At 50.1% G+C, this 23,420-nt stretch overlaps 1 protein-coding gene across 2 annotated transcripts in view; it reads right to left on the bottom strand.

Moving 5' to 3' along the window:
• Positions 1-9,620: 9,620 nt before the first annotated feature.
• The window catches only part of NTN4 (netrin 4), a 38,640-nt gene continuing 24,840 nt past the window's right edge, over positions 9,621-23,420 (bottom strand). Inside the window, exons 5-10 of one of the 2 annotated variants that reach the window (XM_040556890.1) lie at positions 22,558-22,746; positions 18,621-18,837; positions 17,889-18,004; positions 16,946-17,014; positions 14,954-15,124; positions 9,621-11,292 (exon numbers count right to left, since the gene is read on the bottom strand). In XM_040556890.1, the coding sequence (XP_040412824.1) occupies positions 11,156-11,292; positions 14,954-15,124; positions 16,946-17,014; positions 17,889-18,004; positions 18,621-18,837; positions 22,558-22,746 (899 nt within the window). In that variant the 3' untranslated portion in view covers positions 9,621-11,155. The remainder of the gene's footprint in view (positions 11,293-14,953; positions 15,125-16,945; positions 17,015-17,888; positions 18,005-18,620; positions 18,838-22,557; positions 22,747-23,420) is intronic. The other variant, XM_040556899.1, reaches the window with a different exon arrangement.

Genomic DNA, 23,420 nt, shown 5'->3' with positions numbered 1-23,420 from the left:
TTCTGTGCTCCTGCACCCTGTCCAATTCCAAGCACCCTTTTCTTTCCAGCTCCATCACACCTACAGTACAAATGGCCAGTCCTACCAGATGGTTCCTGAAATAATTTTTCTCTTCCCACGTCTCCATGCAGGATTATTTGCCAGCTCTGCTCAAGACAAGGACTAATCTGTACCTTGAGAACACCTATTTAAAGAGGTACTTATTTAGCTACTCCTTTTCCTAGCCAAAGATTTTTTCAGATAGTGCCCAAATGCCTAGAAAGAGGCCAGGGGAGACTCTCAAGCCTGGTGCCAGAAGCTCTGAGCCACTGGGTGATTCAGCTGCAGCAGCAGCAGCACTGGGATGGGGGTCAGGGTGGCAGAGGACTGGTTTCATCTGGCTCGCAGTTTTGCAATCGCTCTTTCCAGGAGTATGTCCAGAACTGGTCTGGTTTGAAAGGTGCATTTCTTTGCTTGGCCAGCCTCATTTTCGAGCTGATTTTCTGCTTGCTTTCTTGGATCTAACATTTCAAAAAGGGATGTGGACCAAGAATCTACTGGTTGAAAGCTACAGTCTTCCTTCTTGTCTCTTATCAAGGACACTGAGACCAGAACACATGTTTTTCCTACTGCATTAAATGCTTTGAATGTATGCTAAAAATGTTAATATGTTATTCAAGGGACTGGAATTTCTCCTTCAGGTACTATGCCTTCAGGCCATCTGTGCTTCACACACAATCACAGGTAGGGGCTTGTTGGATTGGCAGAAACATGCACTTAATTAAATGTTATTCTACTTCTTATTATAGTAAATAAGAGAGCTCAGCAGTCAGTCAGCTTTAGCATATCCTAATTTTTCCTGAAAAGCTTTGCCCTGGAGCCAGTGCTGGAGTGAGCCTGCGACAAAAGGGACCTCTGTCCTCCAAGGGTGGCCCAAGATGGGTGGATTTTGCCCTCTCCCCAGCAGTGCACCAGGGTGCTTTTGCTGATGGTCCAGCCCTCACTAGAGCTTCATGGCCCTGTTGCAGACATCCAGCCAGTCCCTGTGGCCTGGGGGGTCATGGGCCTGCTTTATCCTGGAGTGCTGTGGAAAGATGAGTGGCACAACCCCTTGCACTTGGAGAAGCCACACGGTCCTCTCTGCACCTTTGCAGAAGCTGGTGATGCTGGCCTTGGCTGCACAGCCTGCACCCACCACAACGGGTGTCCACCTCAGGGCATCCCGGGGCCCATTCAGAGACTTCAGCTTTCCTCTCCAGCTGGCTTTGCCACCATGTGTGTTGTGGCTGTTGCGTTCTCATTGTATATTATAGGTTAAAATCTTCCCATGCTGGATCATCTTCAGCTTGCACATTTCAAGAGCCAGCAGGTTGAGGTCATCTCCTGATGGATGCCCACAGAGGAGGGCTGTTTTTTGTGGTATAACTTGAACCAGAACCATGTTTCATTTGGGTTTCTCAGTTCACCTTACCCTTAGAAAATATGAAGAAGTTAAGGTAGTAAAGGACACATTCCCAGGTAGCTGTACTCAACGTGTAGGCACTGACTTTCTTGCTGGATCTTGGCAGGGTCTTTATGACACATCCACAGACAATGTCTCAGGGGACAGAGCACGTTCAGGGCATCAGAGATGAGCGGTGATAAAAAATTTCTACATGTAGGTCGATGGCTTTGTATAGGGAAAGGATTTTGAGGGGATCACTGAGCAACATCCTCTGTGCTGAGTGTTTCCAAACCATGCCGTGTGCCACAGGGCTCATTCATTTGACTGGGAGGTGAGCGTGCTCCGCTCCCACCACCCTCCACAGCACTTCATGGGACCCTGCCCATATTTTGATCCCTAAACGCATGGCCTCAGAGTGGCTGGCTGCTGGTCTCAGCCTCTCCAGCAAGCAAAGCATGTTGTTCTGCCTGTCTGCTTGCAGCTTTTGCCTTTCTTCTGCCCTCCTGCTCCTCTATCGCCACTGTAAACTGCAGTTCTGACCTTTTTGTCCTCAGCAAGCTATTCATTTAAAATACAAATGCTGTCCTCAAAAGCAGTCATTAATATGAGGCAGCAAATTCTTTTCTTTGTTCTTTATTGTTGATTTCCACCGTTGGGAAACTGGGTGGCAGGAGAGCCACATAGCTGCAGGAGCAGCTTGCTAATTGCATACTTTCGAATACTAATTTGTACGGGTTTGCTGGGTCACAAAGGGAAAAAGAAACAAGCCAGGGGGTGATAAAAAAATGTCAAGGTTATAAACTCTGCAGAAGCTGGAATTTTTATGAATTCTTTAAATGCAAATTGCGGGCCGATGGCCGCACATCCCCTACCCCCCAGGGAGCGTGGGCAGCGCCTGCTGCTCGCCCCGCGGGCCCCCGGCTGGCACCCAGCACCGGGAGCCCTGCGCTGCCCTCGGCTGCCCGCAGCAGGGCCGGCCAGGAGCCAGCCAGCCCCCAGCCCCGCGTGGGGTGTTCAGCTCGTTCAGGTGCCCAAGCCCGTGGGTACTGCTCCTGCGAGATGATGACAGGTGTTTTTTCGAGTGGTTGTCTGTTTTGCATGCTTCCTTTATTTTTTTTCCTCTGTATTTGATTTATTTCTATAGATTCTTCCTCATTGCCAGCCGATGGCTGTCACTTTTCTTCTCTTTTTAAAGGCAAATTTTTACACTCTCTCTTCTAAGAAGCTTACAATGCCCCGCAGGCTGTTCACACATACAGGGGGGATGTCTCTGCCTGAGGCAATCAGCTCTGTCCATTCGGATGTCTCATCTCCTGCCCTGTCGTTTTCGATAGTCCCAGGCTGGAGAAGAGCCCCAGCTGCAGGAGGAGTTCAGGCCACCTTCGTGTCCCCATTGCAGCACCCTGATGCCCAGCGAGAGCCGTGTGTCCCCCTGCTCGGCAGCAGGATGATGAAGGCCCGGGTGCCTGTCAGGGTGTCCCCATCACCACCGCTGCCGTGCGAATGTCCCAGATGGACGGCTCCAAGGACCTCTGCTGGTGGTCCTGCGGGAAGGACGGGCCAGCAGCCGGTGCCAGGAGGCACCTCCCCGGGGAGCAGAGCTGCCACTGTATCAGCGGGTAAAGATACCAGAGGGCTCCAAGGCTGGGAACGTGAGGGAGGCAAAGCTGAGGGAAAAATGTACAAACTGTGTTATTTTGTTGCTGTTTGCACTGTAAGGGCAACTGTCTGTGTTTGTTCTCTCTTCTGTTGTCACATAACATGATAGGGAGTCAAAATGGATTTTATTGTGTACCCCTCACATTAAAAAAGTCTGGGAACTAATACCTGAGGTTTGTTTCTCGGCCCATAATGGGCAATGCAGTAGATCCCTTGACAGGATTTTTTAAATTATTTTTTATTTTTTATTTTATTTTATTTTTTTATGTAATGCTTAAGATGATTGACTAATTCATTTCCTTAACCGAAAAAGAAAGGATGAGCCAGTAACCTTTGTGGCTCATTATTATTAAGATTGTGCTCATTCAGGTAGCAGAAAGGACAGAATGGGATTGGAGGTCATGCTCAGCAGCACACCAGTCATTAGGACAAAATCACTTGGCCACAACAAGTAAGACCACACAGCACCCCTGGTTTTCCATAGGTGACCCCAGCTGACTTTCAAGCATCCTACAAAGCCTGTGTCAAGCTGGCAGTGAGCGAGTGTGGCGGTGCCCTCACCATGAGAGTGCTGCTGGTTGGAAGAGCCGTGCCCCAGAATACGCTCTGCTGCTACCTCACACGCAAACTGCAGAATGAAGCACCAAGTTTTCTCGGTTGTGTATTCGAGCTTAACACTGGCATCCAGCTGGCAGGGCCTGGGTAGCTCTTAAATATGTCAACAGCTTCAGACGAATGCCAGGATAGCCTTGTGAACAGGAACTCCAATGATATTTTCTCTTGTACTGCTGCTATATTAGTTCTGTTTATTTTCTCTCTATTTTGGACATTATATAAAGAAAAAAATGAATCTATAGAGAACTGAGTGCTGGAAGAAGTCTGAGAGTGCCAGCTGGTTGTTCCTCCTCTGCTCCTGGGTAGTATAACTGGTGCGTGTTTGACTTTTTCCAAATCACAGCGGGTTTAAATGACATGTATGGTATGTCCTTGGTGCATGTCATCATCTGCCAGCTATTCAAGGATTTCTAAGGATTTAAGCTTGCTTAGTGTTTGAACACAGGATGAGCAGCGATTTCTGTTCTCTGGCATGCGTAGGGCTTCCTTGGGGGTGGAAAGGGAGACTGCAATTCAGGGCGGTTCTCATTTATTTAGTATTTCCCTGTACAAAAGCCGGGAGCTTTCCAGCGCTGCTGCTGCCTGCCTGGGACGCAGTCATTTGTGGAGAACTCCTGGCTGCTGCCGGGGTTATATCGGCATGTAACAATACCTGTCTGGCTCACGAATGTCAGACAAAGCTGTCATAAATCTCTAAGCCCAGCAGTAAAATTAATGGGAATTGCAGGGAGCAGGACCTTGTCAGCTTCATAATAGGGTTGTGGGTGGAAAAAAATTCTCGTGCTTTCCTTCAGGCGTTAGGCAACCGAGCAACTGATGCTCTGTGGCCATTATCCAATTATAAGTGCTTTTTGCTCAGAAGCATTCGGTAGTTATTGCTTTTAATGTGTCAAAGTTAAATAGTCACCAGCACAGAGCGAGGGCAAGGGAACAGACCTGGGCTGACAAAACCCGGCGTGGCGGTGGCGGGGCCCAACCTTTTCCCCGCTCTGCAATGTCCATCTGATCGGTATCAGCCGGGGTGGGGCGTCCTGTTTACGTCCCCGAGAAGGACTGGCGGTGCTGGCCACCCCACCTTGCTGGCAGGGTGAGGGGTCTGGACCCCATGCACCGGCTGGGACAGCCCCAGGCCCCCCAAAAAAGGGGGAGACCAGCACTGAGACCAGCCTGCTGCAGGCAGCCGCCTCCGTGTCACGTTGAATGGTGTTTACACCACATTTCAGGGTTTCTGCCGGTCACCCGCCGTGACCAGGAAAATATTTTTGTCCCCTTGGCCGCATAACTTGGCTTCTGTTTTCTTGTTGTTGTTGTTTTTTTCCTCCTGCCTGTGGAGCTATTAGCCACGGCCAGAGCCAAGGCGTGGGGCAGGATGTGCTGCTTGTCTGGAGGCACGGACACGCGGATCAGCTGCATGGCTTTCAGGAAATTTTCCGGTGGCTGGCACGTGATCCGCCATACCATGAAATGGTCAGCACGGCCACCGCGGGGTCATTCCCGAAATGCCCCAGCACAGCCCGGCTGCTCCGGAGGCCGAGGGCCTTTGGCGGTGCAGGGGGGCCGCTGGGTGCTGAGCGGCCGAGCCTGCTAGAGCCTGTGGCTGGCCGCCTGCCATGTGCACGTCAGTGACCAGCCACCAGCTTGTGGCCTCCCCGCTTCGCTGGCCAGGAAGCCCTCCTGCAGCTCTCAGCCCTGGGAGCATAAAGGGCGAGGGCAGCCATGGCTGGGGTCCCACGTCCCTGCGCCTGCCTGCAGCAGTGCGGGCACCTGCTGATGTCCCCACTTGTGCTTCAGCTCTGTTTAACATCCCTGCCCCTGCGAGGGTGGATTCAGCCCCCTGCTCTGCTTTCTGAGTGCCCTTGGTGGCACTTTTTGAGCTATCAAAGCAAATTTGTGTCTTCTGACCTGCAGACCTGCCCCTGCAGGGGGAACTGGGCAGCTGTAACACCCCTCTTGGCACGCTCCTGGGTCTCTCTACAGCTCCGGTGGGTGCAGGGGATTCTTGTGTGACTGGCACCTGCCACTGCCACCTCATGTCAGGGGGGCAAAGCTCTGGTCCCTGTCCTTGTATGTGGAATGAAGTTTGCTTATCTTCTGCAGGTGTTAGGAAAGCCCACATAAAGGTTATGCAGCAGATGTGACCACACGGAGGCCATACAAACACTTGAGGTCCAAACACGAGTTATACCTGATGCAAACAAAGGAGAGGAGAACCAGCTGTTATGAAGAGCAGAAACAGAGCAACTGCATTTCTACAGCTATACATTTTAAGGTTATGATGTTAAAGATATCTCCTACTGAACCACGTAGAGAAGATGTGTGAATCCAGCATGGGAAATACAGGCATGGGAAATACGGTGATGAAAGATCCTTACGCCTGTCCTTAGAGGTTAATGCCAGACTTATGGATGGATGCCTGATTTTAATCTCTTTTTACTTTGTTTCAGTACCTCAGCATGTGTCCCATGCCTGAAGCTGGACTGGATTTTGCACCTGCTGAAAGGGGTGCACATCCACAGCAAATCAGTTCAGGGAAACGTCACTAATGTTTTAGGAAGCAATTTTATTCTTCTCATTAATTTTCATACAGATCCAAGGGCCTTTTGCCAGCCCTGTTTTCCAGATGACTTAGAATGTAGGTCCTGTGTTCAGTGAGTGCACATGAAGTCTACGCATAACACTGAGAGAACAGAAAAAAGGAAAAAATGTTGGCAGTGCAAGCAGCCTGCCCAGGCCAGCGAGCTCAGAAATGTGAGCACAGAAAAGATATCTGGGAAATGCAGCAGCAAGGATCCTGTGGGGATGCACGGCACCCACCTACACCCACACTTACACCCCCTCCCAGGAGCCTTCTTGTACGCCTCTCCTACTGCTCAGAAAGTGTCCCCATAGAGCTTGGAGATGCCTTGAACTGCAGGTCACATTGCAGGGATCAAGACTTGGGCATGCCAACATCTTCTCTGGCCTATGTGCATCAGTGGGACTTCAACATATCTGTGAGCACATCACCTCTGTGGGCACATCACCTCCATCAGTACAGCACACCTGTGAGCATATTTCATCTCTGAGCACATTACATCCATGAGCACATCACATCCATGAGTACAACACGTCTGTGCACACATCACATCTGTGAGCATCCAGCATTGTTCTTGCTCTAAACAAGCCACTGGAGGGACAGAGCAGTGAGGGGGTGGGCACAGCCTGGAGCTGGGCTGGGCACGTGGAGCATCTCCCCAGTGCCTGGTGCTGCACGTTACCCTCTTGACCACGCTAACATTTGCAATAAGCCAACAAGTTTTCCATATATAGTACATTTCCCAGCTTGTGAGTCTTGCCGAGGCCTCACTGCCCTCCCTTGCATCAACAAAAGGCATTCGTAATGTTTCCATGCTGAACTGTGGGAAAAGAGCGGCAAGAAGAGGTGACCCCTGGGTAAAGGCATGCTTTGGAAACACCGTCATCGAAAAATCAACACATCCGTCCAGGAGGGCCACAGGCAGCCGACCTCCTCCTGCCGTACCAGAGCCAGTGCTCCTCTGGATGCTGGGGCAGCAGCCACTGGACATTTCTGAGATGTTTATTCTACCCACTGTTGATACTGAAAGTCAATACAATAACTAAAAATAGAGATTAAAAAAATAATAAAACAAAACAAAAACAAAAAAGCAAACCCAACAACACAACAACACTGCAGCTATTTGTTCCCGAGTTGTTATGTTTACCCGTACTGGCCCTGCTCTCCATTTGGGCGGTCTGGTAGTACCAGATGTTCAGTCACGTTCAGCAGCACGGTCGCATCCCAGAAGGTTTCGCCCCGCAGCACATCTATATTAAACATGCCTGTAACTTTCCACCGCGGCTGGAGGAGCGCCTTCCTCTGCGGCGAGCGACGGCTGGCCACGACGGGCCCAGCGCACACGCCACCAGCCCAGCCCCGAGCCCTGCACGGCTCTGGTGGTGGCAGGAGGGGACAGTGGCTCTGCAGCTCACCGGTGCTTGGGCTGGGAGGTGACAAGGACGTGGGAGGCTTGGCAGCAGTGCCTGGGAGGTGGGGGAACGCCTTGTGCAGGCCCCCCCTCAGGCAGCTGCTGTGGCAGGGCAGGATGTGGCCGGGGCCGGAGGCGGCTTGTCCCCCGTTCCTCCTCGTGCTCGCAGCCTGTAGGCATGGTGGTGTCTGGTGGGGTGGTCCTGACAGAAAGGTGCAGGCTCACGGTATAACATCAGAGGTGGTTAGGTGAAACGTTTCTGCCCCACCGCCTGGTGTTTCCTGCAGAAGCACCCATCCATCACAGGAGGCCCTGCAGAGCCGGGCGAAAACTCACCCTGCTGGCAGGCTTTTACTTAGCAAGAGACTGTGGGTGTAACGTCATGTCCCTGAGGGAGGACATGGGGTGCCTCAGGGACATGAGGGTACGGCCTTCTCCAAGCACCAAGCGTCACATTAGTGAAAACTAATGGGCAAATCTGGGTGGCTCATCCTGCTTTTTTTCTACAGGTAGCAGTGATAGCAGACAACAGCGGAGAAATATCCACGTGCTCAGCAGATTATTTAGTTTAGTACGTTGTCCTGACAACCCTCATGTCACGGGATTTGGGCTTGGAGATGCACACTGGAAGGAGGGACTGAAATCCTGTAAACACGTGCTGGCAGGGCTGGGTGTCTCCCTTCTCTGAAGAGCTTATGGGTGAACACACCAGAAAGAGCAAAGAGGTCTCCTGTGTGTATCTTGGGAAAATTTAGGTTTGGGTCATATCTGGACACGCTGGGTGGGCCGGGTTTGCTGTGTCTGCTTTGTGTCTGTGCTGTAGTGGCAGCTGGCTCCAAAACACCTGCTTTACCTCCTGCAACCCAAGCGTGTGTTGCCAGCTGAGAGTCATCCCTGCAATGCTGACAGGGAATGGGAGTAGGGCACCTGTGGCAGCCAACCTCAGCCCTGCTTACTTCTAGTCCTGTGTTGGAAACAGTGACACTTGGAGGCAACACAAGGCTCCCTTCAGTGGCAGAGATTTAGATCAGATGTTAGGAGAAAATTCTTCCCTCAGAGGGTGGTGAGGCACTGGAACAGGTTGCCTGGAGAAGCTGTGGATGCCCCATCCCTGGAGGTGTTCAAGGCCAGACTGAATGGGGCCTTGGGCAACCTGATCTAGTGGGTGGCATCCTTGCTTATGGCAGGGGGTTGGAACTAGATAGTCTTTGAAGTTCTTTCCAACCCAAGCCACTCTATGATTCTCTATGATTCTATTTATTCTATGATAAACTCACTGAGTTGTGAAGATTTATGTCCCAATATGCTTTTCTGTCTGGGAAGGGCTTGCCTGGCCACCTTGCTGCTGTGAGGTTATCTCACATGAATGGAGGCAACTACTGATGTCGGGTTGCTTTCCTGCTTTGCTGATGGCTCAACTCCGTCCTTCGCTGCAGGTACAGTCAGCCTTTCTGCAGTAGTGTGCCAAGTCCATGACTTAGCCCTGTTGTGATTTCACTCTGCAGTGCTCTTGAACACATTTTGCCACAGCGTTTGCTTCCTACAGCGTTTTTTTTCTTTTTCCTTTACAGTTTCAAATATTTCAAATGTAGGCAGTGAGCCTGATTTCAGCTGTCCTTGACTTGGTGTTTATCTGTTACTGCTCTGCAGATCAGCCACCAGGTTTGTACGGATGCAAGGATCCAGCCAGCATTGAAAATATTTAGGTAGCAATTCCCCCTCTTTTGAGAAGGGCCTATGATTAAGACTCCTCAAAGAGACCTGAAGCTAGCTTTCTGTGAGCCATCCATGTGACTTGGCTTTTTACCATATGGCAAATGTTACCCCCAGGGAGGAACATATGCCCCACAGCAGCTTCTCTTCACACTTAGCTGTGCTCTTCAGTAGCATGAAGACCACAATGCCAGTGGCATAAGCAGGAGCAGGAGACGAAGATGTTGAAATCATAATATATTTATTACATAGATGAGATATAAAAACAAATTACCAAAATAGTATCAGTTTTTTTTTGTGAGTCCACAGGACCTTGAAAGAAAAATACATACGTAAAGCAGATTGGTAGACTTGTAGCTTTTATGATGTTGTAAGTCTGCCTTTTCTTTCCTCTCATGCTCCTGAACAAAATACACTCTATGCAAGGTGGTTTAAAGATGCTTTACAGAAAAGATATACTTTAGTGCTGAAAACTGCAGTAAACTGTGCTATATTCCATACTGGTGTTAATGAGGAAGTATAATGGCCATATATATTGCAAACAATAACACAGAAGAAAACAAATCAAACATTCAGTTTTAAATACTAACATAAAAATAAAATAAACTCCAGGCCCATCGTGAATCACTGGGTAGGGATATGTGAATGGGAGTCCTTTCCATTCTCCGGATCCACTCCTTCTCCTGCAGACAGAGATTCCTCCTCCGGCAATTGCATTTTTATTCCAAAGTCTCTTCTTTTCGTACTGCTTGCCAAGTCTTGCTGGAGTCCTGCCCATGGAGTCCGAGCGCTGGTCTGAAGCTGGGACTTCAGTGCAAATGCTTACTATCTTTCAGACTGCACCCTGGGATGCTCTGAGTGGCCAGTGCCAGGCTGGCTGTTCCCTTTATGCCGTCAATGCTGTCCAGCTGGGGCGTCTTCAGGGGTGCTTCTGTTTCAAGAAGGTTTTCTCAAGTGCCACCTTCAGCCTCTTCGTTCCCCAACACAATCCGGCCTTCCACACCGTGAAGTGGCAGGTAGTAAAGTGCTTTATACAATGAAATATTTACAAGGGGCTGGGTTCATATTTTAACACTTCAAGGACAAGAGCTCAGAGACGCCGTGCCCCGCGGAGCCGACTCTTCTCCGCAGCGAAGGCAGAGAGCCAGCACCCGCCCTGCATCACACATGCACGAGGGCAGAGGAATTCACGCCACCTGGCAGGTCTGCCCGCACGAGCACGAGCAGGGGGCTGATCCCCTGCAACCTCCAGTGGGATGGCGAGGTGAGGAGCAGGCAGCACCCAACCCTCTGCCATGGGCGCCTGCCGCCAGCCCTGCCTGCCCTGCAGCTCCCTCTGGGAGCCTCTGGGAGTGACTCGAGATCCATGCTGGTGGCACTGGCAGCGGTACTTCACTTCCCAGCTGCAGATCACAGGCAGGTTTTCCCCCTGGTAGGTGGAAATGTAGGTCGGGGTGATGGGTGGCTTCGTGGGTGTTGCTCTGGCGCTGCCCTGGAGCCAGACCAGAGGCCCCCCTTCCTTCTGTTCCCCTCAACGCAACAAAGAGCCGGGCTCAGGGAGCGCCTCGCAAGGAAGCTACAGGCGAGTGAAAGGGCATTGACCAGGAAGGGTTAAATTAGACAGCGCCTACAAATCATAACGCCTCGCTACGCGTTTTGGCACTATTTTCTTACGTTCCAGTTTTCATCCTAGAGATCTTCCCTCTGTGAAGGCTTTTGCATTTTGTGCATGAAGAAATGCCCTAGGGGTCGCGCACATCTAGTTGCAGTCTCTTTTTAAAATCTCCAGGACCTTTCTTCCAAGAGCTGACTTCCACTGGTGGACAAAGCTTTTCATGTTGACGATAAGCCTGCCCGTCCGCACATCCTCGTGTCCTGCCACCAGGTACTCCAAGCCTGCAAACCAGCAAAGTGGTCAGAGACTGCACAGTGCTGTGTTCAGGAGGGGCTACTAATGTGGCAAACAGTCTGAACTATCTAGTCCTGAGTAAAAAAGCACTTATATGGGTAAATATTTACACTTACGACTTTCAACTGTATCTGTATATCTACGCCTCCATCTGTACCTATGCAAAAACAATCCCAGAGGTGCAGCTGTCACAGAGATGCCATATGCAAGCTTTGATTTTGCCAGCGTCTAAATATGAATAGAAGTTGAGGTCTTGGGGCTGGCAGGACAAGTTTCTATACCTTGTTTACGAACTGATGTTGCACTCATTTGGCAGCCACCTGCCTCAGACCTCCCTTAATACCTGGAAGTTGGTCAGTTGAGCTCATTCCAGCAGTGACCGTGCGGGATGGCCCCATGCTTGTGTACTGCTCAAAAATCCTCCTGATGCTATGGGGTAAATGGAACTTAGAGGGGAGGAAAAACTTTCCTTTCAACCTCCTTGTAAAAGTACGTTGCATTTTCTCAGAAATGACATTCCCAGTGATTTCCATAGTGGTTGTTTGGAACATTTGTCTGCATGTGTATATACTGAGTGGCACACGAGCATCCTCCCCGCACCCTGGCACTGCTGGGATGCAATGCACCAGCCCAGTTTTCCAGCTGGATGCTGGTGGGAGGGTGGAAAGGTGCTCCTGGCTCTGGGGCACGGCTCACGGGGCACTTGGAGCCATGCAGAGGTTGCCTGGGGGAGGATGGGGTGAGGCCGCCCCGAGGCAGGTGGGGGCCCAGGGCCCTTCCAGTCACCCAGCTCCAGCCCGGCCGCAGCAGGCAGTCTGCTCGTGTTTTCTTGGGTTTTTGTTTTGCTGCTCATAAGGGAAGGCTGTGGCGGGGGGACAGTGTCCTCTAGTTAAAGGTCAAGCATGTTTTCTTTAATTCAATACAATTCGTTATCTACTCCATCTGAGCTTCTGGGCACACACATCCTCTCTTCTGCCAAGTAAACACAGGATATGTGCATGGCAGGAATAGCCTTTTTGAGCCATTTTGGCCATGTCAATCCTGCTGTTGTAAACATCGCTTTTCAAGGGCTCCTAAATCTACTCCCTTGAGAGAAAAATGTGGCACACGCTCTCAGAGAGAAAGCTAATATTGCTTTGGCTGCTGATTCTCTTTCTGTAGGAAGATTCAGCCTCCTAGATTGTCAATTTGACTTTACAGAAGTGTAAAACCAAAACAAAATGAACAACTGAGGTGCCACAAGCCAGCACTAGAGGCTGTGAGCTTTGCCTATGTTGCTAGCAGGAAGCGCTCTGCTCGTGTGTGTTTGTGTTGCAGAGCTGAGATTTGGACGGGCTCCTGCTCCCCGCAGACAGCTGAGATGTTGGCATCTTTCTGTCCTCCCAGAAACCCAGCCTGCCCCAGTGAGCCTGTGTGCGAGGGAAGGTGTGCCAGCGTGGCGAACACCCTCTCACAGGAACCTCAGCACATTTATCATCTTGAAACAGCCCGTGGAGTTGTGATAAATGCAGGGAGGTTTTACTTCGTGTCAGAACCTTTAAGAGCCTATCCTCCATTTGGTATCACTTCAGCACTGTGAAACACAACAAAAATTTGTTTTTCTTTCTTCTGCTTTTATATATTTTTTAATCTCCTCTATGTTTTTAGGAGATGTGATCTTCATTACAGCTATATGTCAGGAAATTGCTTTATGTCAGCTTGGCTTTTTATCCTGCTGGTGGTGCTTTACTCATCCAGAGGTCACACGCTCTACTCTGAGAGAGGGTTAAATCTGCTAATATGGTATTGCAAACCACCCAGAAATAAATGTGGTAGCTAAAGGTAATCATGAGATTGTAAAAAATATTTGGGATCCTTTTTTTTTTTTTTTTTTCATTTTGAAGTGATTGATTGATTGATTCTTTACAGTGCGCTCAGCTGATGTTTTCAAGTTTCCTACCAGGACCAAGAGATATTCCAAACTTCACAGCTGCTTTTTAACATGAAAGCTGCGATAACTTTATGCTGATGGGACTCCAGCAGCTGCATTTCAAGAAAACATCAAGCTTTGTGATGTAAGTCGTGAGAGCTGGCAACATTGCAGATACTGGAATGGGCTCCCTGTTTGGGATGGGACCCAAGCAGCGTGCACCGCTGCCCTGAACCAGCTGCTGCGACTCCTTCTGCAGCTGGCAGAGAGAAACAGGCTCCTCTGCTGCACCATGGGGAGAGGCTGGTCCACTAAAATGCAACGACCTGCAGTGGAGAGAGCTCAGTGGACACTTTGCAGAAACCTAAAATGTCATGGAGGTGATGGTCGTGTGGTGTGGCAGCGATGTTGTGAGTGGCCAGGAAGGGGATAACTCCCGATGTGTCAGACACATAAAGACAGTCGCAGCCCCACTCCTCTGCTGGTGTCTAAGCAGCAGCGATCTTAATGGACTCTGTGTTCGCTGCTCTCTTCTCCTCTGCTGGGGGAAATCAGGGAAGCTCCCTGAAGCTTACAGACTCACAAAGCTGGGTGTCAGGTGCGGGGCTGCCCTGTGCAGTCAGTGTCTGAAAGCTTATGTTGCTTTCCTCCAGGTTTGTATTAAGGCAGCCGCACTGGGGGTTTTTCACTTGGGTTTGCATTGCATACAGAAAATTAAAACATCTTTATCTATTTCATTACAGATTTATGGTGTTTTACCACTATCCAAAGTCTTGCTGTGCTTAAACAGTGAAGTCCTGCCTAATGCTGCTGATCCATCTGACCCTTGCACCTGACCAACTGCAGCCGTGCTATCAGGGCAGGCTGCCTTCAAAGCAAAATACTCCGGTGGACTTGAAAGAAGACTGCAAATGCCTCATCAATGAGTAACCTCTCTGTGTGATTCAGCCTTGCAGACAGCACCTTCCCCCTGAAGGAAGCTCCTAACGCTGCACATGTAGAAGAAATCTCAGTACTGAAGTCAATGCTTTGATCAGTGATTGCCAAGCTACGTATGCACCTTAGAGAAAGAAAATCCTTTATCTGAGTTTGTAACTCTTGGTTTATCTTGGCGCTGTAAAGAAAGCTGTGTCAACTGTATCTTAGTTTTGCTCTGTTGAAGAAAACCCTGACTATGGATTTCCCCTCCTACCGGAGACTGCATGCACTGCTTAACCAGAACTGATTATACTTCATTTCAGTGAAAGATGAGAAAAAACTATGAAGCCAAAGCTCCCCTTGCACTGCATAAGAGAGGCTCTTCTGAACTTTGCAGATGCTAATTAATGTTAGTTTGAAAGAGACATCTTCCCTTGAGATTAGACTCCATCTTCAGTACAATATAATGACACAGATTAGATTTAACTGTGCTTTTATGGATTCAAATTAGCATTAGTTTTGGAAAGATATGACATATAGTCATGGTGCAACATCCATCTACCTCCCTGTGGGAACACACTGAGACTGGTACAGCTGTAATGCTGTTACTATGCTTCAGGAAGAGCAATTGTACTTGCAAAAGTCTGCTACAAAATTCCAATTTGACAGAGATTGCTGTTGAAATCCAAATGATTTAGAAGCCAATACTTTAATGAGCACTGGGTTGCAGTTTTAAACTCATTGGCATGAGGGAACTGAGGGTTGAAGATGAAATCTGTGTGAATACAGTGGGCATGTACTTCCTAGGGATTCAAACCTACCGGGATTGAGAATTGGACAAGTGCAGCCTCTGTTAGTCCAGGACTCAGGGTAGAGCATCCTCTTGCCCCGCAGGATCTTCAGCTTTGTAGATTTCAAGACTTTCTTGATCTTCACATTGACTTCAGCATGGGAGCCCTTGTCATGCGCTGACAAGATCTTCGTCTTTATCACTGAGAAGATAGGAATTAAAAAACAGCAATATATAAATAATTTACAGTGGTCTTTTTTGTGTCTAGTGCAGGTCCGGGTGAAACAGTCAGACAAATGACTTTGTTACACTGGCGTTAGCAGGATGCCCCTGGCTGGGGAGCACAGCTGCAAGGGGAATGCCCACATCCCCACACCTGTGGGCAAGGACACCACCCGCTGGTCTGGCCACGGCCCCTGGACTTGCCACGCAGGCAGCGGGAGAGGTCCCATGACCTCATTTTCAAAACTCGTGAGGGCCAAGATTTCCCCCAGAGCAAGCCCTGGTTTTAGGGATGGGCCTTGAGGCTTTGCAGGGCTCTGGCCAGGCAGATGAGGCAGCAGGCAGGGATGTGAAGGGCTGTCCCCATCCTGCCTTGGTCCTCCTGCTTTGAAGAACCGCCACATCCAAATGCAGAGACTGAGACTTTGGTGGGGACTGAGGTAAATCATGGAGCATTTTTTGCTCACGGATACCCACAGGCACACCCCAGTCATTTGGTATCCCCTGTGGGGTGGGGTTAAAAGCGGGGCGCCCCGTGACTGCCAGCAGTCCCCATGTGGTGGAGGCTCAGGGCCCAGGTCCCACACATCAGCCAGCCCTGGACCACACTGATGCCTCCAGTGGTGCTTTATTCAGCACTGCAAATTATGAAGCACGGGGAAACCTTTCCTGCTATGGTATGGCCTCCTGGAACTCGTGATGAGCCCCATAATTCATCTGTCTCTCCAGCTGAGCTGACACCTTTGCATGTTGAGTGATGAAAGGGTGGGAAGCCTGAGTGCACTTTAGATAAGATTTATGAACTTGGGTTTTTCGTGCCTTTTTTTTCATTTCTTATCTTTTTCAAGATTAAACACAGTCACTATCGCAGCCAGGAAGCAAAGCAAAGCAAAATCAGATTTTTTCTAATATCACTAAGCCAGAGCTATATTTCAACAACTCGCGGCCCCTTGAACTTCCCTTTGTGGGCTGCTCCGCAGCCTGCAGAGGTGTGGATTATCTCCCTGCACATTTTCAACTTTAGTGCAAGACGAAACAGGTGCAAGAAACCTCTGGAAGGCTTTGACCGGAGGGAGTGCTGCACAAAACATTCCTTGCTCCGCAGCAGTATGAGGGAGGTGGTTCACTGGCACAGACCAGAGAGGTCTTGGGAAACAACGTGCCTCCTCTCATTCATTCAGATCCAACGTGCAATGCCCACGCAACCCCACTGCATCAGCTGAGCTCTGCTGACAGGGTGAAGCTCCCAGTGGCTGCCAGAGCTGTCTTCTCTGTGTTGTCTTCTGTGGTGATCCCTGTCTCTCCTTCCACTCAGTGTAAGTCAGATTTAGTGGTTTCTAGACCACGTGTGGGGCACCTGGTCTATACAGAGATTTTCAATGACTCATTTTTGTTAACAGTGCTCAGGGCCCTTCCAGCTCTTGCCTTCCCATGATTTCGGCACAAGGGTACTTTGGTAGCAAGAGGGGCACTGAACAGAGCAAGGTGCTTCACCCAGCTTGACTAGGCACCACGGTATCTATATTCCTTGGGAAGGACAAAGATCTGTCCCCATGGGACTGCAGGGCTGACATGCTCTGTTGCTGAGTGCGTGCAGAGATGTTAGGGGATACAGGGGCTTGGGATACTGCCTCCATTATCCCCCGTACGGTGATAAGTGCCAGACTGTGTCTGTATGCTGGAGTTTGCTCTCAGGGGATGCTGCTCCCCTCTGGCCAGCTGCAGAGAGAGGTTTGGTCCATACCATGCCATACTTCTGCAGGACCTCCCTGTAGGCCCACACCACCTCACCACAACTCACCGTAGGTGTACTTCATCCCACAGAAGACCTTGGGATTGCCCAAAACTTGCTCTTTACATTCGCATTTACCTGTGGGAAGAAGATGAAGCAAATGGCTGTGAATCATGCCTCCCAGCAGGGAGCTTCTCAGGGGTCATGAGCAGGTAGGAGACCTCTGCCACCACCAGTGGTGAGTTATGTGGGCCTGGCTGGGGAGAAAAGGAGGTGTCGGAGGTGGCCGCTGTGATGCGCAGGATCACAGACACAGCCCCCATGCTACAGAAGGGGCTTGGCCACATCACCAGGACCTGTCAGGGGTTTTCATGCGGTCCACAACCCCCTGCAAAAAGCCCTGTTTTCAGATCCAGGCTGAACACACAGCCTTGGTCCGAGGGCAATCATTCCTTGTTTACAATTTGAAGAGAAGGGAAACAAAGGCCTTATTATGTGGCCTCAGGATGCAAATAACATGCATGTCTTTCCCTATGGTATTTTCCACACTGTAATGTACCAGACACGATTTTAGAAGGAAACGTCTCAGAGGTTAAGGCAGATTAATGACTTCCGTGATCTTAGAACAAAGAATAACATGACATACTTATTTATGCTTCAAATTAAGTTGCCTGGACAAATGATGGAGCTCTCTCCCCAGTTAACTCGATTATTGTATCTGTAAGATTTTATCATGCCACTCTCAGCAAACGCAGGAAATTACACCTGCCTGCTTGGTTGTTTCGTGGGAGGCCGAGGCCATCAGCGGCCACCAGGCCATGGCATCACCTCGACCAGCCCAGCAGGGCATGGGGCAGGAGCCTCCCCAGCTGGATCTGCACCTGGAATACCAGGCAATGGCGACTCGCACCCTCAGCGCAACCCATGCCAAAGCGGGGCCCAGCGGGGCGCTGGGCACAAGCTGGCTGCTGGCGGAGGGATGGGGCAGGGGCAGGCGGGGCCCTGGTCCTACCGGAGTGCCGCAGCGCCGAGAAGCCCTGCTCGTCCTCCCAGCCCCAGGCGGGCTCGCTCTCGTTGAACGCCGGTGGGAAGGGAAGCGCTTCCTGGTGCCAGCTGGTGTCTGCGCTGCTGGGGGAAAGGGAGAGGGTCAGCCATCCTCCTGCTGCCAGCAGAAAGCAGTGTAACTAACAGCCCGTGCAGCTTTGTTGTACGTCTTGGTGGTGATAAACGCACACAAGCGAAAGGGATGACTGAGGGTTGTCAGAGTGGGCCATGAATCCAGTTTTGGTTTAAAATCTGCTACAGGTATTTCCATGCTATAAATATCACCAGTATGGTAGAAAAGCGTGCTATGAGATCCAGGCAGCGGGCTATCATTCAAACACACTGCCTTCTAGAAATCAGAGCTCGACCACCCAGAGCAGTCGATACAAGCTGAGTTGCAACAGCAACAATATCGAGCCTTTGGTCTCCATGTGCTCAGGTCTCCCTGAAGCTCATGAAAAGGAAGAAACTATGAAGGGTACGGGAAGCACCCACTACATTCACACCAGCACCAAGCGCCAGCAACACCACCACAGCAGTGCCCACCACCCAGAAGAACCACAGCACCAACGCCCCCTCCACCCCCAACCCCAGACAGCTCCAGATGTGGTTATTTCGCACAGCGGGTATTTCTCAGATGGCACATGAGCCGGGCAGGAGCCTGCCCTGTGCCAGGGGGCGGCCGGGACCCCCCACTCACCTGCTGCTGCGGCAGTCGCCAGTGCGAGGGTGGCAGCTGCGGGCGCAGTCGCAGGGCCGGCAGCCGTCGGCGCCGAAGCCCCAGTAGCCGGGCAGGCAGCGGTCGCAGCGGGGCCCCGCCACGCCGGGCTTGCAGGGGCAGTCGCCGGTGCTGGGGTCGCAGAAGGTGCGGGGACCCAGGGGTAGCGCGGCCGATCCCAGCGGGTGGCAAGAGCAGGCTGCGGGGACACCGCGGGGGGAATCAGTCATCGAGTACCAGAGGCTCCCTGGCTGCCAGGAGGTTAAGAAACCCATGCCCAACAGTCATTTTAATTAAACTCTGATATTCTTTAAAAGCCATCATTTCAAAATATTAAAGGAAAAAGGATGAGGACACCGGCAGCCCAAAGATGCGCTTTTGTGCACGCTCTGAGGCATGGGGCACGGGTCTGCAGAGCACGTGTGACCAGCTTCTCCCTCAGAACAGTGCCCACTGCTCTCCTGTCCTCCCCTGCGGCCCTGACCGCAGAGAGATGAACTGGGAATGCACTGGGATGTGCTGGAAGAAATGACCACACTCACCAGTCAGAAAGGATACCCTAAAATAGGTGGTTTGAAATTTTCCTTGCCTGATTCTCATTTTTTTTTCAGCAGAAGCATAATTCATATCCATTGCAAAACTAGAACTGTTTTCTGCCCTAAGATATTAATCTTTTTAAAAATCAGAAATACGGTTATCAAAAATGCAAGCCCAACGCGGGGAGGCTCGTGGCATCATCCTGCAGCTGGGCCAGGTCTCTGACCACGGCACCCGATGGTCAGCCTCTTGTGTGATGGCAAAGGGCCCAGCTGGAAAAACCTCTCTGGGCAGGGGAGCAGCCGCACAGAGCACACAAACCACAGCTCCATGAAACCTCTGGCATTGCTGTGCATTCGAAAATCATTAAATTCTGGCGACCCAAAAAATGAAATAAAAATAAAAATCCCCTGTGGAATACTAGAATACTTTTGTCTTAATCTCTGTTTATATAAAAAAATGGATTTCCTGAGGAAATTTCATTTGGAGGGAAAATTTTCACCAAATTCTAAAAATATTTTTATTTTGCAACTGTGAAGGCAATTAAGCAGAAAGGCCACTGTGTGTGACACAACCCCGTTTTCTTTTAAACTACTTACTGCTGTGCACATATATCTAGTTTTGATCTGATGACATGTCTGTGGTTTCAGGGCTTTGACATATCTGGAGTGCAGTTTCAAAATATTAAAGGATGAGTTAATATTGGCAGTCAACTTAGAGGAGACTGCGATTCCAAAACCTTTGCCATAGTAATCCCCAAATTTTCCCCACCCTTTCCATTCCCAAACAAATATAATTATATAAAATTAAAAGATTAGAAAGCCTCTCTACAAACTGCATAACTAGCTGCAGGCAGTGAACTCTGGTACCTTTAATAGCATAGTTTTCAACAGCGCTCAGCGAGAGTCGCATACCTTTCTCCTGAAGTCTGTGAAGTTTTTTACACCTGACACATGTATCTAAATGCTCTGTTTTCCTCCTAGATGCAGTGGGTATTTATGGCATTCCTCAGCCCCTCCAGGGGAAATGCTGAGCCTTGACACTCTCCTGTCCCCATGCTGCCAGTGCTTGGAGAGAGGGAATCCAGTCCTGTCTTGGTTGAGTTTCATCTGAGTTTCACTCCCAGCCCTATTAGTGTTGGTGCTTTTTATGTTTCAGGCGACGCTTTTTCATATATTTTTTTTTCTCTAATGGAAAATTTAATGGCAATGACAACACCATGGCGAGGAAAGAACATTAAATTTACAAAAGTCCTTATGAAAAATGCAGTTCTTATGGAAAATGCACCCACTGTCCATGGGCTGCCGGGAGCTAGGGCTTTTTGGTCCGGATGACACTGAGAGGATGCACGGGCACAGAGCACGAGTGCCAGCACGAGGCTTGGAAACAGTGCCCACATGCACACTGCTGGCACCCCTCCGGGGTGGGCATCACTGGGCTGGGACTAGGGAAAACCTGCACAAGCTCCGTCTGGTCGCTTTCCTTTCCATTCATAAGCAGCAGCAGCATTAAAATGGCACTTTTCCCTGCTGCCATACATGTGGCACGAGACCTCCGTGCCCATGTGAACGGAAAACTGCCCATCCCTGCTCCCCGATGGGGACTGAGAGGCGGTGAGAGGGATTCCTGCAGGGGTGGCTTTCGCCCCCCGACTGCTGATACTGGTGTGGTTTCTCGAGCTGTCAGCTTGCCTTTGGAAATGACAAATATTTACCCTCAAAAACCTACAGTTTAAAAGCAAAAATAAACTCGGCAGCTATAAAAGCTGATTTATTGTCTGTAATCATACTGTAGCTGAGGCTTAAAAATTCATGGGGGACATAAAGAAAAGGACCGATAGGTATGGCAGGGGGAAAGAGTCATCTGATTGCTCTTTTAAACAGCAGAACGTCTTGTTCTATCTGGTACACACCTACTCCTGAGCAAATATTATATACACTCTTTGCCTACAAGAATCTTTAAAGTATCCTTAGAGATTATGGCTTAACAACTCCTTTATTTACTTTGACCTTGGTATTTTAAAATTTTCATCGCTACTCCGCGGTTGAGCAATAACAGGGGTTTGAGCCAGAAGCAAGTAAGCAACGCCGTGGCCTTCCCTGAAAGAATAACTGGGCATCTCCCTTGTCCCTTGTTATTGCAAACCACGGCACGGTCCTTGGAAATGTTCCAGCCGAGGGCTGTAATCAGTCATATAATTTAATTTAACAGTCATTAGTCATTCGCTGTTCAGCTGGAGCTACGGTAAATAGCCCTAACCTGCTGCAGGGTTTGGAAAATGCCGTGGTGGGAGAAAAAAACACCACTGCCCTGCAGTCTGGCCAGGGCAGCCCAAGGGGTGAGAGGGCTCGCAGGCAGCATGCAGCATGCACCAGGATGGATGCAACAGGACCCTCCTGGCAGCCCTAAATCAGCCAGTGGGAGCCCAGGAGGGAAACTGAAAAGGGTCTTAGGGAGGAGAACATCTGTGACGGGTTCAGAAGCCCAGAGAGAAATGATCTGTGTGTTTGGAAGTAATATGATCTTTGAAGGGACAGCATCCAGATATTCCCTGCATTTTCACAGAAACAGTTTATGCCGGGGCAAGTTGCCTCCCTGAAATGCTTGAGTACTTTATGCTCTGTAAATTGTCAAAAAAAAAAAAAAAAAGAAGAGGAACAAAGTAGATGTACTTGAAAACATCCCTCAAGCTTTGAGTTTAAGTGTAGGATTTAAATGTGGTTTTTACTAATGAGATTCCAAAATAAAAATTCTTTGCATAAGTTCTGACAATAATTGCTGAGGGAAAGTATCTGATGTTTCAGATAAGGAGGTGCGGGACTTCAGTGTGTACAAGTAGGTAAAGAGACTTGAAAAAGTAATGACATTCACGGTCTAAAAAAACAAATTTGTGTACATAATACAGCAGTGAAACAATTATTTACAAAAGTAATGAAGACCGACGTGATTCCTTCTGCAATGCCTCTTCGCTTGTGTTCCCATGTCTCCCTCCATACCCACCTGCTGCTGTGTGGGCGATGCTACTCGTCAGCTGCACCCCGCTTCTGGGGTCGCGGCACCACCGAACAAGGAGGCACGCAAACATGAGGCAGCTCTTGCTCTCCAAAAATAGCAGGAGAGCCAATGAATCATCTTTCTTCCCTCCACCCCCAAGCTACAGGGATCCTCGGGAAGGATTTATCAACAGCATCTGCAGGCTTTTGTCCTGCAAACTTCTCCATTGCTTTTTGCGGACATCATCAAAAAGGAATTCAAATCCTGAGAGCTCCCCAACCCTCACTGAAACAAGAAGGCTGCTCCAAGTGGGAGCAGGAAGATCTCACCTTTCCTTTGACACCCTACTTAGCAGAAGCAATTCACTACCAAAAGGTTGCCGACTTACGTTTGCAGGCGTCGGGGGCGGAGAAGGGCTTTCGCAGGTCCCGGTAGAAGCCCGGCTTGCAGCGCTGGCAGTGCTGCCCTTCCGTGTTGTGCTGACAGTTGTCGCAGACGCCGCCGCTGCGGTTGCCCGATGCCAGCCACGCATCCATGTCGAAATGACAGGTGTCGGCATGCCCGTTACACTTGCACGCTGGGACGAAGCCAGAGGGAACAGAAAGACTTGTTAAGGCAGTGAGAGATGTTGGTTCATAGAAGAGAGACGCGAAAACCTGAACCATGTTTTGGAATGGCAGATGTGGCCTATGAACCTGTCATTCATTCACACACGTGAAGTATCTTCGCATTTTCATTCACCCCCTAGAAATGACATGCAAGAAAAACGAATGTCTTCAACTCTTGTTTCCCAATATGAGGGCAGTAGGGTGGTCAGACCAGCGCAGGGAGAACCTCCCACGCTCACTGGTACTGCTAGGGGGGATCCTTCTCACCCCACCTGAGAAATCAGCAGTGCCCCATGCAACTTCCACCACCTGGGTGCCATCAGGAGCTGCCCTGCAGCTGATGGAGGGCAGAGACAGGTGGAGGGGAGGTGTGAGAGGCGGTGAGCACCCCTTTTCCCTTCGCTGCCGGTGATGGACATTCAGATGCCCACACGCCTGAAGTCAGAGGCCAAGTGGGACATACTGCACCCCCCTGCACCAAATGCTGCTTCTGGAAGTAAGGGCTGCACTGCCACTGCCCTGGGGAACCGCAGCGAGGTGCGACTGCAGCCCAGCACCAGGAGGCCATACCTCCCCAAAACGTGCCTGCCACAAGGCTGGCTCCCCATGGGCACCAAAGCACCCATGTGAGGGGCAGTCTGCC

Source organism: Cygnus olor, chromosome 1 (assembly GCF_009769625.2).
Source record: "Cygnus olor isolate bCygOlo1 chromosome 1, bCygOlo1.pri.v2, whole genome shotgun sequence".
Taxonomy (NCBI): Eukaryota; Metazoa; Chordata; class Aves; order Anseriformes; family Anatidae; genus Cygnus; species Cygnus olor.
This window is presented reverse-complemented; position numbering and strand designations above follow the sequence as displayed.